The sequence below is a fragment of the Ovis aries genome, chromosome X (genome assembly GCF_016772045.2).
Source record: "Ovis aries strain OAR_USU_Benz2616 breed Rambouillet chromosome X, ARS-UI_Ramb_v3.0, whole genome shotgun sequence".
NCBI lineage: Eukaryota > Metazoa > Chordata > Mammalia > Artiodactyla > Bovidae > Ovis > Ovis aries.
In genome coordinates this window covers 8506616-8532021 of record NC_056080.1, presented here as the reverse complement: position 1 = coordinate 8532021, position 25406 = coordinate 8506616, and the positions used below count along the sequence as shown (strand labels likewise).

General features: G+C 40.6%; 1 protein-coding gene across 10 annotated transcripts in view; it reads left to right on the top strand.

Moving 5' to 3' along the window:
* The window catches only part of MID1 (midline 1), a 412936-nt gene that overhangs the window by 344493 nt on the left and 43037 nt on the right, over positions 1-25406 (top strand). For all 10 annotated transcript variants that reach the window (XM_060407572.1, XM_012106209.4, XM_060407571.1 and 7 more), the window contains exon 4: positions 19646-19753. In XM_060407572.1, the coding sequence (XP_060263555.1) occupies positions 19646-19753 (108 nt within the window). The remainder of the gene's footprint in view (positions 1-19645; positions 19754-25406) is intronic.

Genomic DNA, 25406 nt, shown 5'->3' with positions numbered 1-25406 from the left:
AAGCCCAAGGAGGGAAGACCTGGCACTAGACTTCCCCAGGACTCTGAGTTCTGCCTCTCCTAGCCCTTCCTTGTGCACTGTAAATCATTTCACCTTGTTTGATGATTTTGCTTCACTGCAGAATGGCTAATGTCAGCAGCACCTTCAGTGAGCATGTTGTGGGCGCTGCTGTTGCTGTTCAGTTGTCTGACTCTTCATGCAGCACGCCAGGCTTCCCTGGCCTTCACTGTCTCCTGGAGTTTGCTCACTCATGTCCATTGTGTTGTGTGTCCTACTCTTGGAAGAAAAAATTTTTGTAGTAATGCTTCCAATTTTAGGCATTAGCATTGGTGTACCTGCTGGACAGTTTTATGCTATTGTTACAGTTCTGCTTCATTTCGAGGAAGAGTTTTATTGCTTAGCTTACCACAGTGTGTTGCTGTGTTTAATGGTATCTTGCTTCCTTCTCCAACATTCAAGCTTTATAATCTTAAAAGCCTCAAGGAAAGAGGATTTATTGTGCATTTATAGTTCCTGGGAGCTATTTCTTGATCCCATAGAACAGAGCAATACCCCACCTGGATAGTTAATCAATAGGTAGGATTGGTTTCCTCTGGGCCAAATAATTTTCCACCATGTCACTCTACAATGAAGGTCAGATTCCATGTAGTGTCAATCTATGCCATTATCAACAAAAGCAATTCCATTTTTTATTTTTGCAAAGGCTTTCTTGGACTTCTAAAAGTCTCAGTCAAAAGTGTTCTATATTATCATACTAAATATTAAAATAGATTACCCTGTGCTCTGATTTCTTCTGCAAAGACGAGACATGGCCATTTCTTTTCCTCTCTCATCTCTTTGAGCTCAGTCGACAAATATTTGACTTTGGTGTGAGAGAATTTCAGGATGAAGTTTATACATAAACATATTAGATGAATTACAGTAATACCGTCTGCTCTTTCTCAGTTCGCCTTGGCTTGGTTTTATATACAAACTCAAGTATGAGAATCCCTTTCATTGTTCCTTCTACCAGCTCTGGCTAACTTCTGCCCCAGGGTCTGGAATGTTCATGACAACTGCCTTGGAAAAGAAAACCCAAAGCACCCTCAGATCTCCACATTTTTCTTCACACCTGGTCAGCCATCTGCAGCAGGGCGTAGAGCCTGTTTGCACACAAACGCCCCTGTACCATCATTTTCCTGTCCACATCATTGGCTCACCTGTTGCTCAGGGTTAGTTTAGTTGCCCTGGAGCAATGCCTCTGACGTTTCTTTTTGAGTGAGATGGGATGGGTATGGACATTTTAACATCTAAGAGTGTGAAATAATAGTGTTATTAAAACACAGTAACATTAATCCCTTGAAGTTTGGATGCAGATTCAAAAGTCCCTATTTTACAAAAATTTTTATTTATGGCTGTGCTGGGTCTTTTCACTGCTGCACACAGGCTTTACAGTTGTAGAGCCCGAGCTTGGTAGTTGTGGTGTCTGGGCTTATTTGCTCTACAACATGTGAGATCCTAGTTCTCTGACCTTGGATCAAACATGCATGCCCTGCATTGTAAGGAGGACTTTTAACCACTGGTGTGCTTAAGTTGCTTCAGTCATGTCCGACTCTGTGTGGCCCCATGGACGGTAGCCCACCAGGCTCCTGTGTCCATGGGATTCTCCAGGCAAGAAAACTGGGGTGGGTTGCCATGCCCTCCTCCAGGGGATCTTCCCGACCTAGGGATTGAACCCACATCTCTTATGTCTCCTGTGTTGGCAGGCGGGTTCTTTGCCATAGCACCACTTGGGAACCTTAACCACTGGACCATCAGGGAAATATTTATTATTTTGTTGGTTTTTTTAAAAATTTGATTAGAGAATAATTGCTTTGCAGTGTTGCATTGATTTGTGGCATACGTTGACGTTCCATTAGGTATCTATTTTATATATGTTAATTATATTTCAGGGTTACTCTCTCAGTTCGTCCACCCTCTCCTGTCCCTGCTGTGTCCATAAGTCTGTTCTCTGTGTCTGAGTCTCTATTCCTGCCCTGAGAATAGGTTCACCTGTACCATGTTCCTAGACTGCATATATATGCGTTAATGTACGATATTGGGTTTTCTCTGTACAGCAGGCTCTAGGTTGGTCCACTTCAGCAGAATGGGCTCAAATGTGTTTCTTATTATGGCTGAGTAATATTCCATGGTAAACATGTACAACAGCTGCTTTATCTATTCATCTGTCAACAGACATGTAGGTTGTTTCCATGTCCTAGCTATTGTAAATAGTGCTAGAATGAACATTGGGGTATATCTGTCTTTTTGAATTATGGTTTCCTCAGGGCATATGCCCAATAGTGTAATGGCTGGGTCATATGGTACTTGTATTCCTAAGTTTGTAAGAAATCTCTTTACTGGTCTCCATAGTGTCTATATCGATCTACATGCCCACCAACAGTGCAAAAGCGTTCCCTTTTCTCCACATCCTCTCATTATTGTTTGTAGATATTTTCATGATGGCCATCATGACTGCCCTAAGGTGATGTCTCATTGTAGTTTTGATGTGCTTTTATTAGCCATCTGTACGTCATATTTGGAGAAATGTCTGCTTAGGTGTCCTGCCCAAATGTTTCAATTTACTTATTTTTAGTTGGAGGATAATTGCTTTACAATACTGTGTTGGTTTTGGCCACAGGTAAACATATGTCCCCTCCCTCTTGAACCTCCTTCCCATCCCTCTGGCTTGTCAACAGCACCAGTTTGAGCTCCATGTGTCCTATAACATATTCTCAGTCACATAACATATTCTTATTACATATGGTAATGTTTATGTTTCCATGATACTCTCACTTTATCCTACCCTCTCCTGTATGTCCTGTCCTGTGTGTGTAAGTCTGTTCTCTAACTTGGCATCTCCATTGCTGCCCTGCAACTAGGTTCATAAGTACTGTCTTTCTAGATTGCAAACATATCTGTTCATATATCATATTTATGGTTCTCTTTCTGACTTGCTTCACTGTGTATAATAGGCTCTAGGTTCATCTACCTCATTAGAACTGAATCAGATGTGTCTCTCTTTATGGCTGTGTAATATAGCAATAACATCAACATAGCAGAAAACAAGTGGGCTTTTTTATAACTAATTTTATTGATATAGCTTATTTAAAATATTGTGTTAACTTTATATTTTGGTTTATCACAGGATATTGAATATAGTACTTTGGAGGGAGGGAGGAAAGAAAGGAAGGAAGTATATATAACCATAGAAACTAAGATAACAGTATTAACAGGAGTTGTAACAGGGATAACAGGACATGGTGTCATTAATAGATTTGGGTCATATATTTTTAACATGTTGGTTAATATTTGAGTTCTAAAATCCTTTAAAAATTCTAGGAACAAGTCTCCTAAAATTCTCTAACATCACAAGTTTCTTAGGCTCCCACATATCATTTTTACCTTTCAGCATTTATTCAGCAACCATTTTTACAGTGAATGAATGTGGCATTATGGTAGGAGATTAGTGTATACCTGCTAGTGGGAAAAATAGACTCATCCATTAAGAGACAACTGGACAAGAGTACGGTAAGTGGTATGTGAGGTCATGAGAGAAGTGACATCCACTAGTTTATCTGCATACTCAATATACTTTGTTCTCATCAGTCATCCTCTAAAGCTCTCTGGGATTAAGTCTTGTATGATGTATAGGAACTGAGTTATATCTCTACTTTATCAGGGAGCCAACCTATTCTAGAAAACAGGGTAATTTGGGAGAGTAAGGAGGGAAGCAGAACATGTTTCGGACTTCCAGGGGGTTGTAGGGGCTAGGGCTTTGCTTTCCAATGCATGGGTCATGGGTTTTATTCCTGGTGGAGAGCTAAGGAGACTTATTTAGCTGACTTAGTTACTCTGACACATATAGCATTTGAAGGAAAGCTAAGGACTTAGTTACTCTGACACATATTGTGTGGTAAGGAAAGCTAAGGAGACTTACTGACTTACCTACTTACTTACTCTGACACATACAGTGTTCTAAGGAGGGCTAAGGAGACTTAATTAGGGTGTTAGTTCTAAAAGGTCTTATAGGTGTTTATAGAACCATTCAACTTCAGCTTCTTCAGCATTACTGGTTGGGGCATAGACTTGGATTACTGTGATATTGAATGGTTTCCCTTGGAAACTAACAGAGATCATTCTGTCGTTTTTGAGACTGCATCCAAGTACTGCATTTCGGACTCTGTTGACCTTGATGGCTACTCCATTTCTTCTAAGGGATTCCTGCCCACAGTAGTAGATATAATGGTCATCTGAGTTAAATTCACCCATTCCAGTCCATTTTAGTTTGCTGATTCCTAGAATGTCAACATTCACTCTTGCCATCTCTTGTTTGACCACTTCCAATTTGCCTTGATTCACGGACCTACATTCCAGGTTCCTGTGCAGTATTGCTCTTTACAGCATTGGACCTTGCTTCTATCACCAGTCACATCCATAGCTGGGTATTGTTTTTGCTTTGGCTCCATCCCTCCATTCTTTCTGGAGTTATTTCTCCACTGATCTCCAGTAGCATATTGGGCACCTACTGACCCAGGGAGTTCCCCTTTCAGTATACTATCATTTTGCCTTTTCATACTGTTCATTGGGTTCTCAAGACAAGAATACTGAAGTGGTTTGCCATTCCCTTCTCCAGTGGACCACATTCTGTCAGACCTCTCCACCGTGATCCACCCATGTTGGGTGGTCCCACACGGCATGGCTTAGTTTCATTGAGTTAGAAAAGGCTGTGGTCCATGTGATTAGACTGACTACTTTTCTCTGATTATGGTTTCAGTGTGTCTGCCCTCTGATGCCTCTCACAACACCTACCGTCTTGCGTTTCTCTTACTTTGGACGTGGGGTATCTCTTCACAGCTGCTCCAGCAAAGCATAGCCGCTGCTCCTTACCTTGTACAAGGGGTATCTCCTCAGGGCCACCCCTCCCAACCTTGAACCTGGAGTAGCTCCACTCAGCTCTCCTGTGTCTGCACAGCCACTGCTCCTTGGACGTGGGGTTGCTCCTCCCGGCCACGGCCCCTGACTTCGGGCGTGGGGTAGCTCATCCCAGCTGCCACCCTTGACCTCAGGCTTGGGATACCTCCTCTCAGCCATCCTTTTCATTATAGGGGACTGGAATGCAAAAGTAGGAAGTCAACACCTGGGGTAACAGGCAAATTTGACCTTGGAATATGGAATGAAGCAGAGCAAAGGCTAATAGAGTTTTGCCAAGAGAACGCACTGGTCATAGCAAACACCCTCTTCCAACAACACAAGAGAAGACTCTACACATGTACATCACCAGATGGTCAACACTGAAATCAGATTGATTATATTCTCTGCAGCCAAAGATGGAGAAGCTCTGTATGGTCAGCAAAAATAAGACCAGGAGCTGACTGTGGCTCAGATCATGAACTCCTTATTGCCAAATTCAGACTTGGATTGAAAAAAGTAGGGAAAACCACTAGACCATTCAAGTGAGTGAAGTCACTCAGTTGTATCTGACTCTTTGTGACACTGTGGACTGTAGCCCACCAGGCACCTAAATCCATAGGGTTCTCCAGGCAAGAATACTGGAGTGGGTTGCCATTTCCTTCTCCAGGGGATCTGCCCGACCCAGGGATTGAACCCAGGTCTCCTGCATTGCAGGCAAACGCTTTAACCTCTGAGCCACCAGGGAAGCCCCACTAGACCATTCAGGTATGACCTAAATCAAATCCCTTATGATTATACAATGGAAATGAAAAATAGAGTTAAGGGACTAGATCTGATAGATAGAGTGCCTGATGAACTATGGACGGAGGTTCATGACATTGTATGAGAGACAGGGGTCAAGACCATCCCCATGGAAAAGAAATGCAAAACAGCAAAATGGCTATCTGGGGAGGCCTTACAAATAGCTGTGAAGAGAAGAGAAAAGCAAAGGAGAAAAGGAAAGATATAAGCATCTGAATGCAGAGTTCCAAAGAATAGCAAGGAGAGATAAGAAAGCCTTCCTCAGTGATCAGTGCAAAGAAATAGAGGAAAACAACAGAATGGGAAAGACTAGAGATCTCTTCAAGAAAATTAGAGATACCAAGGGAACATTTCATGCAAAGATGGGCTTGATAAAGGACAGAAATGGTATGGACCTAACAGAAGCAAAAGATATTAAGAAGAGGTGGCAAGAATACACAGAAGAACTGTACGAAAAAGATCTTCATGACCAAGATATTCACGATGGTGTGATCACTCACCTAGAGCCAGACATCCTGGAATGTGAAGTCAAGTGGGCCTTAGAAAGCATCACTACGAACAAAGCTAGTGGAGGTGATGGAATTCCAGTTGAGCTATTTCAAATCCTGAAAGATGATGCTGTGAAAGTGCTGCACTCAACATGCCAGCAAATTTGGAAAACTCAGCAGTGGCCACAGGACTGGAAATGGTCAGCTTTCGTTCTAATCCCAAAGGAAGGCAATGCCAGAGAATGCTCAAACTACCACACAATTGCACTCATCTCACACACTAGTAAAGTAATGCTCAAAATTCTCCAAGCCAGGCTTCAGCAATACGTGAACCGTGAACTTCCAGATGTTCAAGCTGCTTTTAGAAAAGGCAGAGGAACCAGAAATCAAATTGCCAACATCCGCTGGATCATCAAAAAAGAGAGTTCCAGAAAAACATCAATTTCTGCTTTATTGACTACGCCAAAGCCTTTGATTGTGTGGATCACAATAAACTGGAAAATTTTGAAGGAGATGGGAATACCAGACCACCTGACCTGCCTCTTGAGAAACCTATATGCAGGTCAGGAAGCAACAGTTAGAACTGGACATGGAACAACAGACTGGTTCCAAATAGGAAAAGGAGTACATCAAGGCTGTATATTGTCACCTTGCTTATTTAACTTCTATGCAGAGTACATCATGAGAAATGCTGGGCTGGAAGAAGCACAAGCTGGAATCAAGACTGCTGTGAGAAATATCAATAACCTCAGATATGCAGATGACACCACCCTTATGGCAGAAAGGGATGAGGAACTAAAAAGCCTCTTGATGAAAGTGAAAGAGGAGAGTGAAAAAGTTGGCTTAAAACTCAACATTCAGAAAACAAAGATCATGGCATCTGGCCCCATCACTTCATGGGAAATAGATGGGGAAACAGTGGAAACAGTGACAGACTTTATCTTTTGGGGCTCCAAAATCACTGCAGATGGTGACTGCAGCCATGAAATTAAAAGACTCTTACTCCTTGGAAGGAAAGTTATGACCAACCTAGATAGCATATTCAAACACAGAGACATTACTTTGCTAACAAATGTCCGTCTAGTCAAGGCTATGGTTTTTCCTGTGGTCATGTGTGGATGTGAGAGTTGGACGTGAAGAAAGCTGAGCACCGAAGAACTGATGCTTTTGAACTGTGGTGTTGGAGAAGACTCTTGAGAGTCCCTTGGACTGTAAGGACAGCCAACCAGTCCATTCTGAAGGAGATCAGTCCTGGGTGCTCTTTGGAAGGACTGATGCTAAAGCTGAAACTCCCAATATTTTGGCCACCTCATGCGAAGAGTTGACCCATTGGAAAAGACCCTGATGCTGGGAGGGATTGGGGGCAGGAGGAGAAGGGGATGACAGAGGATGAGATGGCTGGATGGCATCACCGACTCCATGGACATGAGTTTGAGTGAATTCCAGGAGTTGGTGATAGACAGGGAGGCCTGGCGTGCTGTAATTCATGGGGTCGCAAAGAGTCGGACACGACTGAACGACTGAACTGAACTGAAAGAAAGCTAAGAAGAGCTAAGGAGTGTTACTGAGTTTGTTACTCTGACACATACAGTGTTCTAAGGAGAGCTATGGAGACTTGTTTACTCTGACATATAGTGTTCTAAGCAGAGCTAAAGAGACTGACTGAGTTACTCTGAAGCATAGTGTGCTAAGGAGACTTACCTCTTTAGTTACTACTCTGACACACAGTGTACTAAGGAGAGGTAAGGCGACTTACTTACTCTGACACATACAGCGTGCTAAGGAGAGCTAAGCAGACTTACTTACTTTCTCTAACACATATAGTGTTCTAATGAGAGCTAAGAAAACATACTTCTTTAACTCTGACAATATAGTGTTCTAAGGAGACTTACTAACTTACTCTGACACGTAATGTGCTAAGCAGAGCTAAGAAGAGATAAGGAGATTTACTTACTTCACTTCAGTTTAGTTCAGTCCCTCAGTCGAGTCCGACTCTTTGTGACACCACAGTTCGTAAGCATCAATTCTTCGGCGCTAAGCTTTCTTCACAGTCCAACTTACAGATCCATACATGACCACTGGAAAAACCATAGCCTTGACTAGACGGACATTTGTTAGCAAAGTAATGTCTCTGCGTTTGAATATGCTATCTAGGTTGGTCATGACTTTCCTTCCAAGGAGTAAGCGTCTTTTAATTTCATGGCTGCAGTCACCATCTGCAGTGATTTTGGAGCCCCAAAAGATAAAGTTTCCAATGTTTCCCATTTCTACTGTTTCCCCATCTATTTCCCATGAAGTGATGGGGCCAGATGCCATGATCTTTGTTTTCTGAATGTTGAGCTTTAAGCCAACTTTTTCACTCTCCTCTTTCACTTTCATCAAGAGGCTTTTTAGTTCCTCTTCACTTTCTGCCATAAGGGTGGTGTCATCTGCATATCTGAGGTTATTGATATTTCTCCCGGCAATCTTGATTCCAGCTTGTGCTTCTTCCAGCCCAGCATTTCTCATGATGTACTCTGCATAGAAGTTAAATAAGCAAGGTGACAGTACACAGCCTTGACGTACTCCTTTTCCTATTTGGAACCAGTCTGTTGCTCCATGTCCAGTTCTAACTGTTGCTTCCTGACCTGCATACAAGTTTCTCAAGAGTCAGGTTAGGTGGTCTGGTATTCCCATCTCTTTCAGAATTTTTCATAGTTTATTGTGATCCACACAGTCAAAGGCTTTGGCATAGTCAATAAAGCAGAAATCGATGTTTTTCTGGAACTCTCCTGCTTTTTCCATGATCCAGCGGATGTTGGCAATTTGATCTCTGGTTCCTCTGCCTTTTCTAAAAGCAGCTTGAACATCTGGAAGTTCACGGTTCACGTATTGCTGAAGCCTGGCTTGGAGAATTTTGAGCATTACTTTACTAGTGTGTGAGATGAGTGCAATTGTGTGGTAGTTTGAGCATTCTCTGGCATTGCCTTCCTTTGGGATTGGAATGAAAACTGACCTTTTCCAGTCCTGTGGCCACTGCTGAGTTTTCCAAATTTGCTGGCATGTTGAGTGCAGCACTTTCACAGCATCATCTTTCAGGATTTGAAATAGCTCAACTGGAATTCCATCACCTCCACTAGCTTTGTTCGTAGTGATGCTTTCTAAGGCCCACTTGACTTCACATTCCAGGATGTCTGGCTCTAGGTGAGTGATCACACCATCGTGAATATCTTGGTCATGAAGATCTTTTTCGTACAGTTCTTCTGTGTATTCTTGCCACCTCTTCTTAATATCTTTTGCTTCTGTTAGGTTCATACCATTTCTGTCCTTTATCGAGCCCATCTTTGCATGAAGTGTTCCCTTGGTGTCTCTAATTTTCTTGAAGAGATCTCTAGTCTTTCCCATTCTGTTGTTTTCCTCTATTTCTTTGCACTGATCACTGAGGAAGGCTTTCTTATCTTTCCTTGCTATTCTTTGGAACTCTGCATTCAGATGCTTATATCTTTCCTTTTCTCCTTTGCTTTCCGCTTCTCTTCTTTTCCCAGCTATTTGTAAGGCCTCCCCAGACAGCCATTTTGCTGTTTTGCATTTTTTTTCCATCGGAATTGTCTTTATCCTTGTTTCCTGTACAATATCAGGAACCTCCGTCCATAGTTCATCAGGCACTCTATCTATCAGATCTAGTCCCTTAACTCTATTTTTCATTTCCATTGTATAATCATAAGGGATTTGATTTAGGTCATACCTGAATGGTCTAGTGGTTTTCCCTACTTTCTTCAATTTAAGTCTGAATTTGGCAATAAGCAGTTCATGATCTGAGCCACAGTCAGCTCCCGGTCTTGTTTTTGCTGACTGTATAGAGCTTCTCCATCTTTGGCTGCAGAGAATATAATCAGTCTGATTTCAGTGTTGACCATCTGGTGATGTCCATGTACAGTCTTCTTTCGTGTTGTTTGAAGAGAGTGTTTGCTATGACAAGTGTGTTTTCCTGGCAAAACTCTATTAGTCTTTGCTCTGCTTCATTCCGTATTCCAAGGCCAAATTTGCCTGTTACTCCAGGTGTTTCTTGACTTCCTACTTTTGTATTCCAGTCCCCTATAATGAAAAGGACATCTTTTGGGGGTGTTAGTTCTAAAGGGTCTTGGAGGTCTTCATAGAACCGTTCAACTTCAGCTTCTTCAGCATTACTGGTTGGGGCATAGACTTGGATTACTGTGATATTGAATGGTTTCCCTTGGAAACTAACAGAGATCATTCTGTCGTTTTTGAGATTGCATCCAAGTACTGCATTTCAGACTCTTTTGTTGACCATGATGGCTACTCCATTTTTTCTAAGGGATTTCTGCCCACAGTAGTAGATATAATGGTCATCTGAGTTAAATTCACCCATTCCAGCCCATTTTAGTTTGCTGATTCCTAGAATGTCAACATTCACTCTTGCCATCTCCTGTTTGACTTCTTCCAATTTGCCTTGATTCATGGACCTGACATTCCAGGTTCCTATGCAATATTGCTCTTTACAGCATTGGACCTTGCTTCTATCACTAGTCACATCCACAGCTGGGTATCATTTTTGCTTTGGCTCCATCCCTTCATTCTCTCTGGAGTTATTTCTCTACTGATCTCCTGTAGCATATTGGGCACCTACCGACCTGGGGAGTTCCTCTTTTAATATCCTCTCATTTTGCTTTTTCATACTGTTCTGAACCTTGCCTTCTCTAACTCCCTTACCCTACAATGTGTGTCAGAGAAACTGAGTCCTTGCTGCTGCTGCTGCTAAGTCGCTTCAGTCGTGTCTGACTCTGTGTGACCCCATAAATGGCAGCCCACCAGGCTCCGCCATCCCTGGGATTCTCCAGGAAAGAACACTGGAGTGGGTTGCCATTTCCTTCTCCAAAGCATGAAAGTGAAAAGTGAAAGTGAAGTCGCTCAGTCATGTCCGACTCTTCGCAACCTCATGGACTGCAGCCTACCAGGCTCCTCCATCCATGGGATTTTCCAGGCAAGAGTACTGGAGTGGGGTGCCATTGCCTTCTCCGGAACTGAGTCCTTAGCTCTTCTTAAAACACTATAAGGATGACTCTGTATCTCTGCTTAGCTCTCCTGAGCTCTCCTTACAAGAGTATCCATCAACGAAAGTAAGTAACAGTATGACACATAGTACTTACTTTCTCTGAGACATATAGTGTTTTAACTGAGTCCTTAGCTCTTCTTAAAACACTATATGTGTCAGAGAAAGTAAGTAATATGTGTCATACTTTTACTTACTTCCTCTGATGGATACTCTTGTAAGGGGAGCTCAGGAGAGCTAAGCAGAGATACAGAGTCATCCTTACGTAGTTACTTCCTTGGACTATTATGTGCTATGGAGACTTACCTACTTACTTAATTACTGTGACACATAGTGTTCTGAGCAAAGGTAAGGAGAGCTAAGGAGACTTACTCTGACACAGACAGCATTCTAAGTAGAGCTAAGGTGGGCTAAGGAGACTTAGTTACTTAGATACTCTGACACATATAGTGTTCTAAGGAGTCCTACATACTCTGACACATAATGTGCCTAAGGAGACTTAACTACTTACTTACTCTGACCCATAGTGTGCTAAGGAGAGCTAAGCAGACTTATTTACTTAATCTGACACATAGAGTATTCTAATACAGCTAAGGAGATTTACTTACCTACCCTGAGACATATAGTGTGCTAAGGAGACTGACTCAGTTACTTACTTTCTCTGACATATACAGTGTTTTAAGAAGAGCTAAGGACTCAGTTTCTCTGACAGACATTGTAGGGTAAGGGAGTTAGAGAAGGCAAGGTTCAGAAAAAAAATGAGACCAGCACTTTACAGGAACAGATCACCTTTAATGAGGTGAGAAGGGGCAGCAGTCAGATTAGTGAGCTGCCACACTAACCCAAGAAAAGAGTAAGTATATATAGGCATATATGCGGAAATCTACTGTCTTAAGGGGCCCTGTTCTTCTCCAAGGTCGTTTGGAGTAGTTATCTCTTAAACCGCTGGGGCAAGGAATTCTGGAGATCGGCCAGAGGCTGGACCGGCTGGGAGCTGGGCGTGATCAGCCTTAATGTCCATTTTTTTTTTTCCTTCGGGTGACAGACTTCTTTGTTTTGCATAGAATGGTGGGGAGGACCCAGAGGGGAGTTTTAACTCCTGGCTATTTTGAGCCATGTAACTTTCCTTCACATATTGTGTGCTAAGGAGAGCTAAAGAGACTTACGTACTCTGAAGCATAGTGTTCTAAGGAGAGCTAAGGAGGATAAAGGAGACTTAGTTACCTAGTTACTCTGACACATACAGTGTGCTAAGGAGAGCTAAGACTTACTTAGTTACTTACTTATTCTGACAGATATAGTGTTCTGAGGAGAGCTGAGGAGAATTACCTACTTACATATTTAATTACTCTGAGACATACAGTGTTCTAAGGAGTGCTTAAGGATAGTTAAGGATATTTGCCTACTTTCTTACTCTGACACATACAGTGTTCTAAAACGAGCTAAGGAGAGTTACTTACTCTGACACATAGTATTCTAAGAGCTAAGGAGACTTAGTTACTTACTGTGACACATATATTGTTCTAAAAAGAGGTAATGAATGAGAGCTAAGGAAAGCTTAGGAGACTTACTTGGTTACTTAATAGCTCTTACACATATAGTGTTCTAAGGAGAGCTAAGGGAGATTTACGTAGTTCCTTACACACTCTGACACATAGTTCCTTACACACTCCGACACATATAGTGTTCTAAGGACAGCTAAGGAGATTTACTTACTCTGACAGATAGTGTTCTAAGGAGTAATAAGGAGACTTAGTTGGTTACATATTTACTCTGACACAATGTTTTAAGGAGGGCTAAGGAGACTGACTTAGTTACGCTGATGCATATAATGTTCTAAGGAGAGCAAAGAAGACTTTGCTTGCTTACTCTGACACACACTGTTCTAAGCAGAGCTAAGGAGACTTAGTTATTTACTCTTAGACATAGTGTTCTAAGGAGACCTCATGAGAACTAAGGAGAGCAAAGCAGAGATAGGAAGACTTACTTACTTACTCTGACTCATATAGTGTTCTAAAAAGAGCCAAGGAGAGCTAAGCAGGCTTACTTACTTACTTACTCTGACACAGTGTTCTAAGGAGAGCTAAGGAGACTTACGTACTCTGAAACATAGTGATCTGAGGAGGGCTAAGAAGACTTACTTAGTTACTTGCTTACTCTGACAAGTATAGTGTTCTAAGGAGAGCTAAGGAGACTTACTTATTTACTCTTAGACATAGCATTCTAAGGAGACCTCATGAGGACTAAGCAGAGCAAAGGAGAGCTAGGGAGACTTACCTACTTCCTTACTTACTCTGACTAATATAGTATTCTAAAGAGAGCCAAGGAGAGCTAAGGAGACTTACCTCCTTAGTTATGTACTCTGACGCACAGTGTGCTAAGGAGAGCTAAGCAGACTGACTGACTCTCTCTGACACATAGAGTATTCCAAGGAGACTTACTTACTTACTCTGAAACATATAGAGTGCTAAGGAGAGCTAAGCAGACTTAGGTACTTTCTCTGACACATACAGTATTCTAAGGAGAGCTTACTCTGACACATAGTGTACTAAACAGAGCTAAGGAGAATTCCTTATTTTCTTTCTTACTCTGACGCATAGTGTTCTAAGCAAAACTAAGGAGAGCTAAGAGAGGTGACTTACTTACTGTGACACATAGAGCATTCTAAGGAGAGCTAAGGAGGGCTAAGGAGGCTTACAGAGTTACTTAGGTACTCTGACACATATAGTGTGTCTCATTCTAAGGAGAGAGAGCTAGGAGACTTACTTACACTGTCACACATAGCGTGCTAAAGAGAACTAAGCAGACTTACATACTTTGTCTGACACATATAGTATTCCAAGGAGAGCTATGGAGACTTACTTACTTGGACACATAGTGTTCTAAACAGAGCTAAGGCGACATACTTCCTTACTCTGACACAGAGTGTTCGAAGGAGAGCTCAGGAGAACTAAGCAGAGCTACAGAGTCATACTTACTTCCTTGGACACATTATGTGATAAGGAGACTTACCTACTTACTTACTTACTCTGACACAAATAGTGTTCTAAGGAGAGCTCAGAAGACTTACTTATTTACTTACTTACTGTGACATGTATAGTGTTCTAAGGAGAGCTAAGAGACTTAAGTTACTTCCTTACTCTGACACATATAGTGTATTGAGGGCAGCTAAGAAGACCTGGGTTCGATCCCTGGGTTGGGAAGACCCACCCTCTGGAGAAGGAAATGGCAGCCCACTCTAGTATTCTTGCCTGGAAAATCCCATGGATCGCGGAGCCTGGTAGGCTACCGTCCATGGAGTTGCAAAGAGTCAGACACGACTGAGCAACTTCACTTTTTCAAGAAGAGCTAAGAGAGTTACTTACTTACTCTGACATGTACAGTGTTCTAAGGAGAGAGAAGGGGACTTACCTACTTACATACTTAATTACTCTGACACATATAGTGTCTTAAGGAGAGGTAAGGATAGTTAATGAGACTTACTTGCTTACTCTGACACACAGTGTTGTAAGGAGAGCTAAGGAGGTCTAAGGAGACTTAGTTACTTAGGTACTCTGACACATATAGTATTCTCAGGAGAGCTAAGTGACATACTTAGTTACTTATTTACTCTCACACATAGAGTGTTCTAAGGAGCCCTAAAGAGAGCTAAGAGACTTAGCTACTTACTCTGACACATGTAGTGTTCTAAGGAGAGCCAAGAGAGTTAGTTACTTATTTACTCTGACACATATAGAGGAGAAGGGGACGACAGAGGATGAGATGGCTGGATAGCATCACTGACTCAATGGACATGAGTCTGAGTGAACTCCAGGAGTTGGGGATGGACAGGGAGGCCTGGCGTGCTGCGATTCATGGGGTCGCAGAGTCGGACACGACTAAGCGACTGAACTGAACTGATACAGTGTTCTAAGGAGAGCTAAGGACACTTACTCAGTTACTTACTTCCTGTGACACATACAGTGTTCTAAGGAGAGTTAAGGAGACTGACTTAGTTTCTTACTCTGATACATACAGTGGTCTACAGAGAGCTGTGGACACTTACTCTGACACACAGTGTTCTAAACAGAGCTAAGGAGATATACTTCCTTGCTCTGACGTGTATAGTGTTCTAAGGAGAACTACTTAGTTTCTTACTTACTCTGACACATACAGTGTTCTAAGAAGAGCTAAGGAAGGCTAAGGAGAGTTACTTAGTTTCTTAGGTACTCTGACAGATACAGGTGTTGCAAGGAGAGCTAAGGAAACTACTTACTTGCGGTGACACATATAGTGTTCTAAAGAGAGCTAAGGAGAGTTTCCGTAATCAAGTGTTCTGGTTGCCTGTCTGCAGTAGCACAAGCTGATTTCAAATACTTTTTATTTCTCCTCCAATTTAATTCAATTGAACCCCAATTTACTAATAAGTACTTTATTTTCTTGACAGTGCTTTATTTATTCAAGAGTCTGTCCCAGTTGACATGCCTGCCAACAGTATTTTGTGTAGATTTTTTGTTGATGGCCATTCTTACCCCTTTGAGATGGTATCTCATTGTGGTTTTGATTTGCATTTCTTTTCCTGTGATGTTGCACAGGTTTCAGAAGCAGACATAAAAGGTAAAATCATAACCAGGAGCGGCCAGCTTCCAAACCAAAACCAAGATTTAGAAACACCTGTACACACTGCAGGCAGCCCATACACCCTGCCATATTTGATTTAATAGCCTATATAAAAATGAAGTCCAATCAAATCCTTAGCATTTTTGAAGTAACACATCAAACTGCACTACTGTGGAAAACTTCTTTGTAGTGGAAAGAGTTTAGAAATGTAGGGTAGCATTCAATTCACTTTATTGTACCTGTTAGAATGGAAGATTGGTTGTGTTATAAAAATTTGGAAACTTCACACTTTGCCTACCATGTTGCTGCTGCTGCTGCTAAGTCGCTTCAGTCATGTCCAACTCTGTGCAACCCCATAGACAGCAGCCCACCAGGCTCCCCCATCCCTGGGATTCTCCAGGCAAGAACACTGGAGTGGGTTGCCATTTCCTTCTCCGATGGTCTCACTAGGTTTAGTCAAAACTGGAAAAAAATCTTTAAGCAGAGAATATGTTAGCAGTAATGTCAAAAGCTAAGGACCTCACAGTATAGCCAATTGATTTTTGACCAGGTGCTAACATACTGCAATGGAGGAAAGAATTGTCTTTTGTGCTTTAGCAACTCGATATCCATAAACAAAAGGATAAAGTTGGACCCCTATTTCTCACCATACATAAAATTTATTTTAAAATGGCTCACAGATATATATGTAAGAGATAAAACTTGCAGAGGAAAACAGAGGCATACATCTTCACAACCTTGGATTAGGTTTCTTAGCTATGATACCAAAAACACAAGTGACAATAGAACAGTAGATCAATTAGATGTCATCAAAATTAAAACCTTTTGTGCTTCCAATGTTACCATCAAGAAAATGAAAAGACAGCCTACAGAATGGGAGAAAACATTTGCTAATCACATAGCTAATAAGGGACTGGGTACCCAAAATATATAAAGAAATCATAGAATTTAACTATATAAGTTAAATGGCCCAATTACAAAAGGAACAAAAGATCTGAATAGTCATCTCTGAATTAGGTACACAAATATTCCATAAGCACATGAAAAGATGCTCAACATCTTTAGCCATCAGGGAATGCAACTCAAAACCACAAGAAGATGCTACTCCACACCCACTGTGATGAATAAAACAGAAAAGACAGACAGTGTCAAGTGTTGACAAGGATGTTGAGAAACTGGAAGCCGCACATACTTGTTCTTGGAATCTAAAATGATGCGGCCCTTTGGGAAACCAGTTTGGCAGTTCTTCAAAAACTTAAACACAGACTTGACGTGTGACCCAGCAATTCTTCTATACTCAGGAAGAATGAATACATATGTGCACACAGAAATTTACACATGAATGTTCACAGTGATACTGTTTCTAAGTAACCAAAAAATAGAAGCAACCCAAATGTCCATCTACTAGAGGATGGATAAACAAAATGTGGTGTATTACTTCTGTAATAATATTTGGCATAAAAAGGAATGAAGTACTGACACATGGTATGACACGGAGCAATCTTGAAAACATTATGCTAAGTGAAATCAGCCAGACCAAAAAGGATCATATATTGTTTCATTCCATTTATATGAAATGTAGAGAGCAGGCAAATGCATAAAGAGACAGATCATAGACTAGTGGTTATCTGTGCCCTCAAATAGGGTAGGTAGTCAGAATATGGAGTTACTGCAAATGGGTATGGAATTCTTTAGGGGATGTGGAAAATTTTCTAAAATTAGATTGTGATGATGATTCTAAAACTCAGAGTACACTCAAAGCCACAACCTGTACACTTTAAATGGGTGAATTTTATGATATACAAAGAATATTTCAGTAAGGCTGTAAGAAAAATCAATACCCTCCCCCTGAAAAGAATCATGATGACATACTTCTGTGTCTACACAGTCTTAGGAAACCACCACGTTCAATACCTGCATATTACCTACTTGCAATATACCAGGATACCTACTTGCCTGATTGTATGTTACCTTGTCTCTTGTTGGAAGGTCATTTTCACTATCTATTCGTTGAACAAATAGTTTTTGAATGTCTATTCTGTGTTAAATATGGCTCCAGGTACCTGGAATAGATGCCTCATGTCATACAATACTCAAAGATCCCTACAAGGAGCTTGCCTCCGATCAGATTTACCTTGATTGTATGTTCATGTTCAAATACAGCTTAGCTCTTAGGGGTCATGCCAGGAGATATTTTTCAAGTGTAAGGTGCTATTTTCCACAAATTTCACTTTCTCCATCATAATGGGTCCATGGTTTCAATAGACTGCCATCCTTTTCACAGCTTGGTTGTTGTCAGTTATTAAATTCATTGTGAAGTCAAAAGGAATGACAAGAACTCCTGACCCCACTTCCAGTTTATCTCATTCATAGAGATTGAAGTTACTCTAGTTAAATAAAGTATGCCCAATCAAAAGGGCTACATGTCTGGGCCCTGTCTCCTCCCTGAGTTATACTGGAATCATCAATGGTCTATTGGCATTCTTCATAACAGCATAGCCACTTCTCCTGTGCTGTGTTAAAATCATAAAACTCAGGCCTATCCTATCTCCATCTCCCACAGCTGTGGTTTTTGGGTCTCTATGAATAACATTTCAGAATTATCATGAGGTGGAGGACACAGCATGTGCGCAGTATTTCCCAAGCCCAGTTGCCAAGAATGAGCTAATGTTAACCCTTTCTTGCATACAGTGAGCCTTACAAACTTCAAATGCAAGCCATTCGACAATGATCGACCTTGCCAGCAGAATGGCAGGCTTACATGGTAGATCCCCAGATTTCCAGAGATAACATTTAAAATTATGTCATAAGATTTATAGAATATTCAACCATCCTTTTCCTTTTCGATGTTTTCATAGTGACTAAACACAAAGTTTGCATCTGTATATAAAAGACAAGTTAAATAAATATGATACCACCTTGCTAGCTTGCTTTTGGAAAATGTGTCCAAAAGATATTGATCATAATCTATCCTCCATAAAAGAACAGTATTAGTTTAACTTTTGTTTAGTAGCCTCAAACTGCACTTCCTTTCAAAATATAAAAACAAGAATTGCAAATATCAATTTTCAATTAATTGGTAATAGCTACATACATGGTGTGTTAAGAACGTTCCTGAGATTGAGCATGGCTTAGCAAAAAGAGATAGCTAATAAATGTTTTCCAAGGATGCAAGGTAGGGAGTAGACATGTAAGTCTTATATTTGCCATCCCTGCATAATTGGAAGAAGAACTGACATTGAAAACATCTTTTTATCACAGATTTAAAGAACAAACTAGTGGTTACCAGTGGAGAGAGGGAAGACCTAGTAGGGGATTAAGAAGTATAAACTGTGAAAGCGTGTTACTCACTGACTTGTGTTGGACTTTTTGTGACCCTGTGGACTGTAGCCCACCAGGCTCCTCTGTCTATGGGATTCTCTAGGCAACAATACTGGAGTGGGTAGCCATTTCCTTCTCCAGGGGATCTTCCCAACCCAGGAGGTATACACTACTATGTATAAAATAGATAAGCTACAAGGATATAGTGTATAACACAGGGAATATAGCCAGTATTTAATAATAACTAGACATGGAGTATAACCTTTAAAGATTGTGACTCACTATATTGTACACCTAACTTATATGCGATTGTACAGCAACTTTTCCTCAATAAAATTTTAAATAAAGTATCTTTCCAGCAATTAATAGAAATTTACTAGTCTACATGTTAAAAAGGAGCATTTAATGGAAAACAAACATTAAATTAATGCTCACCATTTTATCTGTCCCATAGGTCAATGCATCACGTCAAGAAGCCAAATTGATGGAGGAATGTGATCTTCTTATTGAGATCATTCAGCAAAGACGACAAATCATTGGAACCAAGATCAAAGAAGGAAAGGTACGATTTCTAGGGCAGAAGGTTTCAAATTCTCTGCCTGGAGGAAATATACTTCCGTGCACACCAATCGCTTAAGAAATACTGAATGCCTCCTTTTTCTGTATTTTCTGTGGTTGTACTCTTTAAGTCTTTAGGATGTAGGTCAAAGCCCCTTCGCGGGCCAATTTTTGCTCCACCCTTTCTTTGTGTGATGGTCTCCTGAACATACCTGCAATGCAAAGGCTGCTCCATGACCCAACTCCAGGGCACAGCCCAGAGCTCTGGTATATTAGAGCCCCAGTTTTCTGTCTCTTTTCTCTGGGAGAAGATGGGTTTCATAGAGAAGAGTTCATTTCACATTTACTGCTGTATCCCAGCACTTAACACAGCACTAAATAAATGTTTAAATAAGTCAGTCTTTATCTACAGAAATTATGAAGTGCTTTCTCATGTCCCTGAGGGAATTTAGACAGGTGTCATTTCATGGTGGCAAAACTCCTGTCATTGCACTTTATCATAAACCCCTTTGTGGATCTATTAATAGTACTTCTTTTCTAATGTTTATATGTCTGAAATTCCCATGGTTTTACAGTGCCCTATATTCGAAAAGCAATTCACCAGTTTAAGTTATATTCTTTATGGCCGTCTTATTCAAAATTTATTTCAAAATGTCGGTAACTCTAGAATCACTTTATTCTATTTTTAAAGTAGTCATATTTGTATTGATAGATTTTTGATCCGCTTTATCCCATTTCTCTGCCACCCTCAAGACAATTTTGTAAATATTTAAAAATAAAAAAGTTTGTTCATGATCAAATCAGTTCTTGAATTTCTCTTATTAGTGCTCATAACTATAAGGAAATATGTATAATTAAATCCAATCAGCAAGAATTAAGTAGTATATAGAGATTACAAAAGCAAATGTCTATGCTCTTCGGTTTTCTACAAAATTTGAAAGGTACTTCTCATTGTATAATGTTCCAGACTGCTTTGTCTATGTAGAATGAAAAACATTTATACATGTATGTTGTGATGATGATCATAAACGTTAAAGTGAAATCAAATAGGTCTTGAAGCTGTTCCAGTGAATTATCAAAATAGTATAAAATTATTCTCTGACTTGAGATAGTTTGGCATGGACATGTACAGTCTTCTATATTTAAAATGGATAACCAACAAGGACCTTCTGTACAGCACAGGGAACTCTGCCCAATGTCACGTGGCAGCCTGGATGGGAGGGGAGTTTGGGGGAGAATGGATACATGTATACATATGGCTGAGTCCATCCCTTTGCTGTTCACCTGAAATTATCACAACATTGTTGATTGGCTATACTCCTGTACAAAATGAAGTTGTTGGTTTTTTTTAATTGTTCCCTGGCCAAGGATGGACTGAGATGTGTTAAACAACTACTTACCTCACATAGAAATTATACTGTCAGTCTGGAATCTGTATTGGATCTGTGTCCTCTTCCATCATCAGGCACCATGTATATATTTCTTAATACCTGACATCTTCCAGGTTCTTAGACACATGAGAGCCTGAAAACAACTGTAATTAATTATTAATATGCATATGGAAGGCAGTTTGTTTGCCCTTACATGGTCATGTGCAGGGATCAGCTCTTAATATACATTACTTCCTTATTGCTACTCAAACAAATTACCACAAACTTAGTGGCTTAACACAACACAGATTTATTATCTGACCTTCAGAAGTCTAAAACCAGTCACAACGAGGCTCCTGTCAATATTTCAGCAGTGCTGTTTCTTTCTGAAGGTGTACAGCAGAATTCATTTATTTTCTGGCTTATAGGAGCCACCCCCATTCCTTGGCTGGTGGTTTCTTCATCACATCAGTCTGAGCATTACTTCCCGCCCAGATCTCTTTTCTCTGGCACAGACTCTCCTGGTTCTCTCTCATCAGGACCCTTATAATTACATTGGGATCACCCAGATAACCCAGGATAACCCAGATAACCCCAGCTCCAGATTCTGAATCTAGTCACATCTGCCAAGACTCCTGTGTAAAGGAACATGTAAGGTCACAATTTTTTTAAACTCCTGGGATTAGGATGTGGGCATCTTTGGGGGCCCTTATTCAGCCTGCAATGACTCCACCACAACCTCCTGGCCAGCAGGTCCTCCTTTCCCTTACTTACCTCCCCAGCATGAGGGTTACTCGCATAAACTAGATCAAAGTAGCGAAAGGGTGTCCCCAGTTCCAGCCATGATGATACGTAGGCTTCATGCTCTGGTGTACCCACTCTGCCCTGAATGTGTCTGTGATCCAGAACATAGTAAAAGAGAAAAGCAAAGAGACACATAGCTAGGCTCCAAATGAGATAAGGCTTCTCAGCTCACTGAAAGGGACTAACAAAAGTTTCTTGCCAGCCTCCACCTTGGGTTTGAGCTTTTGGCAAACTTCAGGCCTGGGAGTCTGGAGCAAGTCAGTTGGGTTGGAGCCTGGCTCTGCACTTACTGTTTCTGATGCCTACACAAAATGCGAGAGCCTCAGCAATGCAGAGATAATACAAGATTCCTGCATGAGGACCCCCAAGGATGAGGTGAGGGTGACTAAGACAGACAGGGTAGGCTAAGCAAGCTGAGTGAGGGAGGGAAAAAACTTATGAATGACTGAAACCCAAACCACAATTCCAAAGCATATAAAGACATCTTGAATTTCTAAAACACCCCCAACAAAATCAACGAAGACATTTTCTCACCTCAGATGAAAGGAATTTGATGGGAAAATATTTAGATGTTCAAAGAGATCCGTAGAGGAATAACTTCTATCTTAGAAGAGCAAAAAGTTGTGAAACCACAAAAAAGGAAGATAGGAAATAAGAAAAAATAGATATAAAAACAACAAATTAGAAGTTTTGGAGGGGAAAATGTCTACACTGAAGTTGCAAAGAAAACTCAGCTGGAAGGCAATTTTGGAAGCTAAGTTTCAGCCTCCACAGGGGGAGACTCTACACATAAGAATAGGTAACTTGATCTGTACTTCACACTACATACAAAAATTAAATATACATGGGTCATATACTTAAATGTAAAAACTATGAAGACTCTAGAAGAGAAAACAGAGGAGGACATCTTGGTGACCTTGGACTGGCCCAAGGTTATATACAATGGCAAAAACATAAAAAAATATTTATAAACTAAAGAGATAATTATACATTTTATATTATCAAAAGTAAAAACTTCTCAAGGCACTCTTAAGTGAGGGTAAAGACAAACCACACATTAGGAAAAAATACTTATAAATGATTTATTTAACCAAGTACATGTATCCAGAATATATAACAGATTTTCAAAACTCATGATTAAGGAAATAGATGACCCCTTCACCAAAACAGATAAAAGATTTGGATAGCTACTTTACCAAAGAAGGTATCAGGATGGCAAATAAGCACATGAAAAGATGGTCAAAATCATTAAGTCATTAAGGAAATGCAAAGTAAAACCTCAGTGAGATACAACTACTTACCTCTTAGGATGGCTGAATTAAAAAGATGGACTATGCCAAGTGCTGGTAAGAATGTGGATTAACTGTAACTCACACATGGTTCTAAGAATGGAAACTGAAAACTGTTAGAAAACTGTTTGACAGTTTCTTCAGTAGTTAAATATACATGTACCCTTCCATCCAGCCATTTTAGGTGTCCTGTATTTTAGAAAACTGTTTGACAGTTTCTTCAGTAGTTAAATATACACGTACCCTTCCATCCAGGCATTTTAGGTGTCTACCAAGAAAAATGAAAGCAGATGTTTATATAAAACTTGGACATGAATTTTCATGGTAATATTAAGGGTAGTAGCTTTCCAGATGGCACTAGTGGTGAAGAATCCACCTGCCAATGTAGGAGATGTAGGAGATCCCTTGTTTAGGAAGATTCCCTAGAGAAGGAAATGACAACCCACCCATTCTTGCCTGGGAAATCCCATGGACAGAGGAGCCTAGTGAGCTAGTCCATGGGGTTGCAAGAGCCAAACGCAACTTAATGACTAAACAACAACAATAGCCCTTGACTGCAAATGACCCAAAGATTATCAATAGATGAATACAGAAATGATTAGTGACATTTCCATACAACGCTATTCAGCAAGGAAGCACATGTGACAACATGAGTCATAAGTGAAAAAAAGCCAGACAGAAAATAGTATATACTGCATGCGTATATTCATACAGAATTCCAGAAACAACTCTTTCTAATTAGCTACAGTGGCAGAAAACAAATCAGTGAATGCTTAAGGATGAGTGACAGAGGGGTGGGCAGGATAAATGACAAAGGTGCAGGAAGAGAATTGGGGGTATGATACATACATACATACATACATACATACATGCTGCTAAGTCACTTCAGTCGTGTCCGACTCTGTGCGACCCCATAGATGGCAGCCCACCAGGCTCCCCCGTCCCTGGGATTCTCCAGGCAAGAACACTGGAGTGGGTTGCCATTTCCTTCTCCAGTGCATGTAAGGGAAAAGAGAAGGGGAAGTCGCTCAGTCATGTCCGACTCTTAGCGACCCCATGGACTGCAACCCACCAGGCTCCTCCGCCCATGGGATTTCCCAGGCAAGAGTACTGGAGTAGGGTGCCATTGCCTTCTCTGATATATATATATATATATATATATATATATATATATATATATATACACATATATATATATACACACACACACACATACATATATATATATATTCATTACCTTGAAAATGGGGACTCTCTCATGGGTTTACACATATTTGAAAACTAATCTGATTTGTACTTGAAATATGTGCAGTTTCTTCTATATTAAGTGTATTTCAGTAAAGCTGTTTTATGACAACTAACTTATAAGTGATCAATGCAAAGAAACAAAGGAAAACAATAGAATGGGAAAAACTAGAGATCTCTTCAAGAAAATTAAAGATACCAAGGGAATATTTCATGCAAAGATGGGCACAATAAAGGACAGAAATGATATGGACCTAACAGAAGCAGAAGATATTAAGAAGAGGTGGCAAGAATACACAGAAGAACTATATAAAAATCATGACTCAGATAAACACGATGGTGTGATCACTCACCTAGAGTCAGACATCCTGGAGTCTGAAGTCAAGTGGGCCTTAGGAAGCATCACTATGAACAAAGTTAGGGGAGGTGATGGAACTCCAGCTGAGCTATTTCAAGTCCTAAAAGATGATGCTGTGAAAGTGCTGCACTCAATATGCCAGCAAATTTGGAAAACTCAGCAGCGGCCACAGGACTGGAAAAGGTCAGTTTTCATTCTAATCCCAAAGAAAGGCAATGCCAAAGAATGTTCAAACTACCACACAACTGCACTCACCTCACACGCTAGCAAAGTAATACTCAAAATTCTCCAAGCCAGGCTTCAACAGTATGTGAACTGAGAACTTTCAGATGTTCAAGCTGGTTTTAGAAAAGGCAGAGGAACCAGAGATCAAATTGCCAACATCCAATGGATTACAGAAAAAGCAAGAGAATTCCAGAAAAACATCTACTTTTCTTTTATTGACTACACTAAAGCCTTTGACTGTGTGGATCACAACAAACTGAAAAATTCTTACAGAGATGGGAATACCAGGTTTTTCCAGTAATCATGTATGCATGTGAAAGCTGGACCAAGAAGGCCAAGCACCGAAGAACAGATGCTTTTGAACTG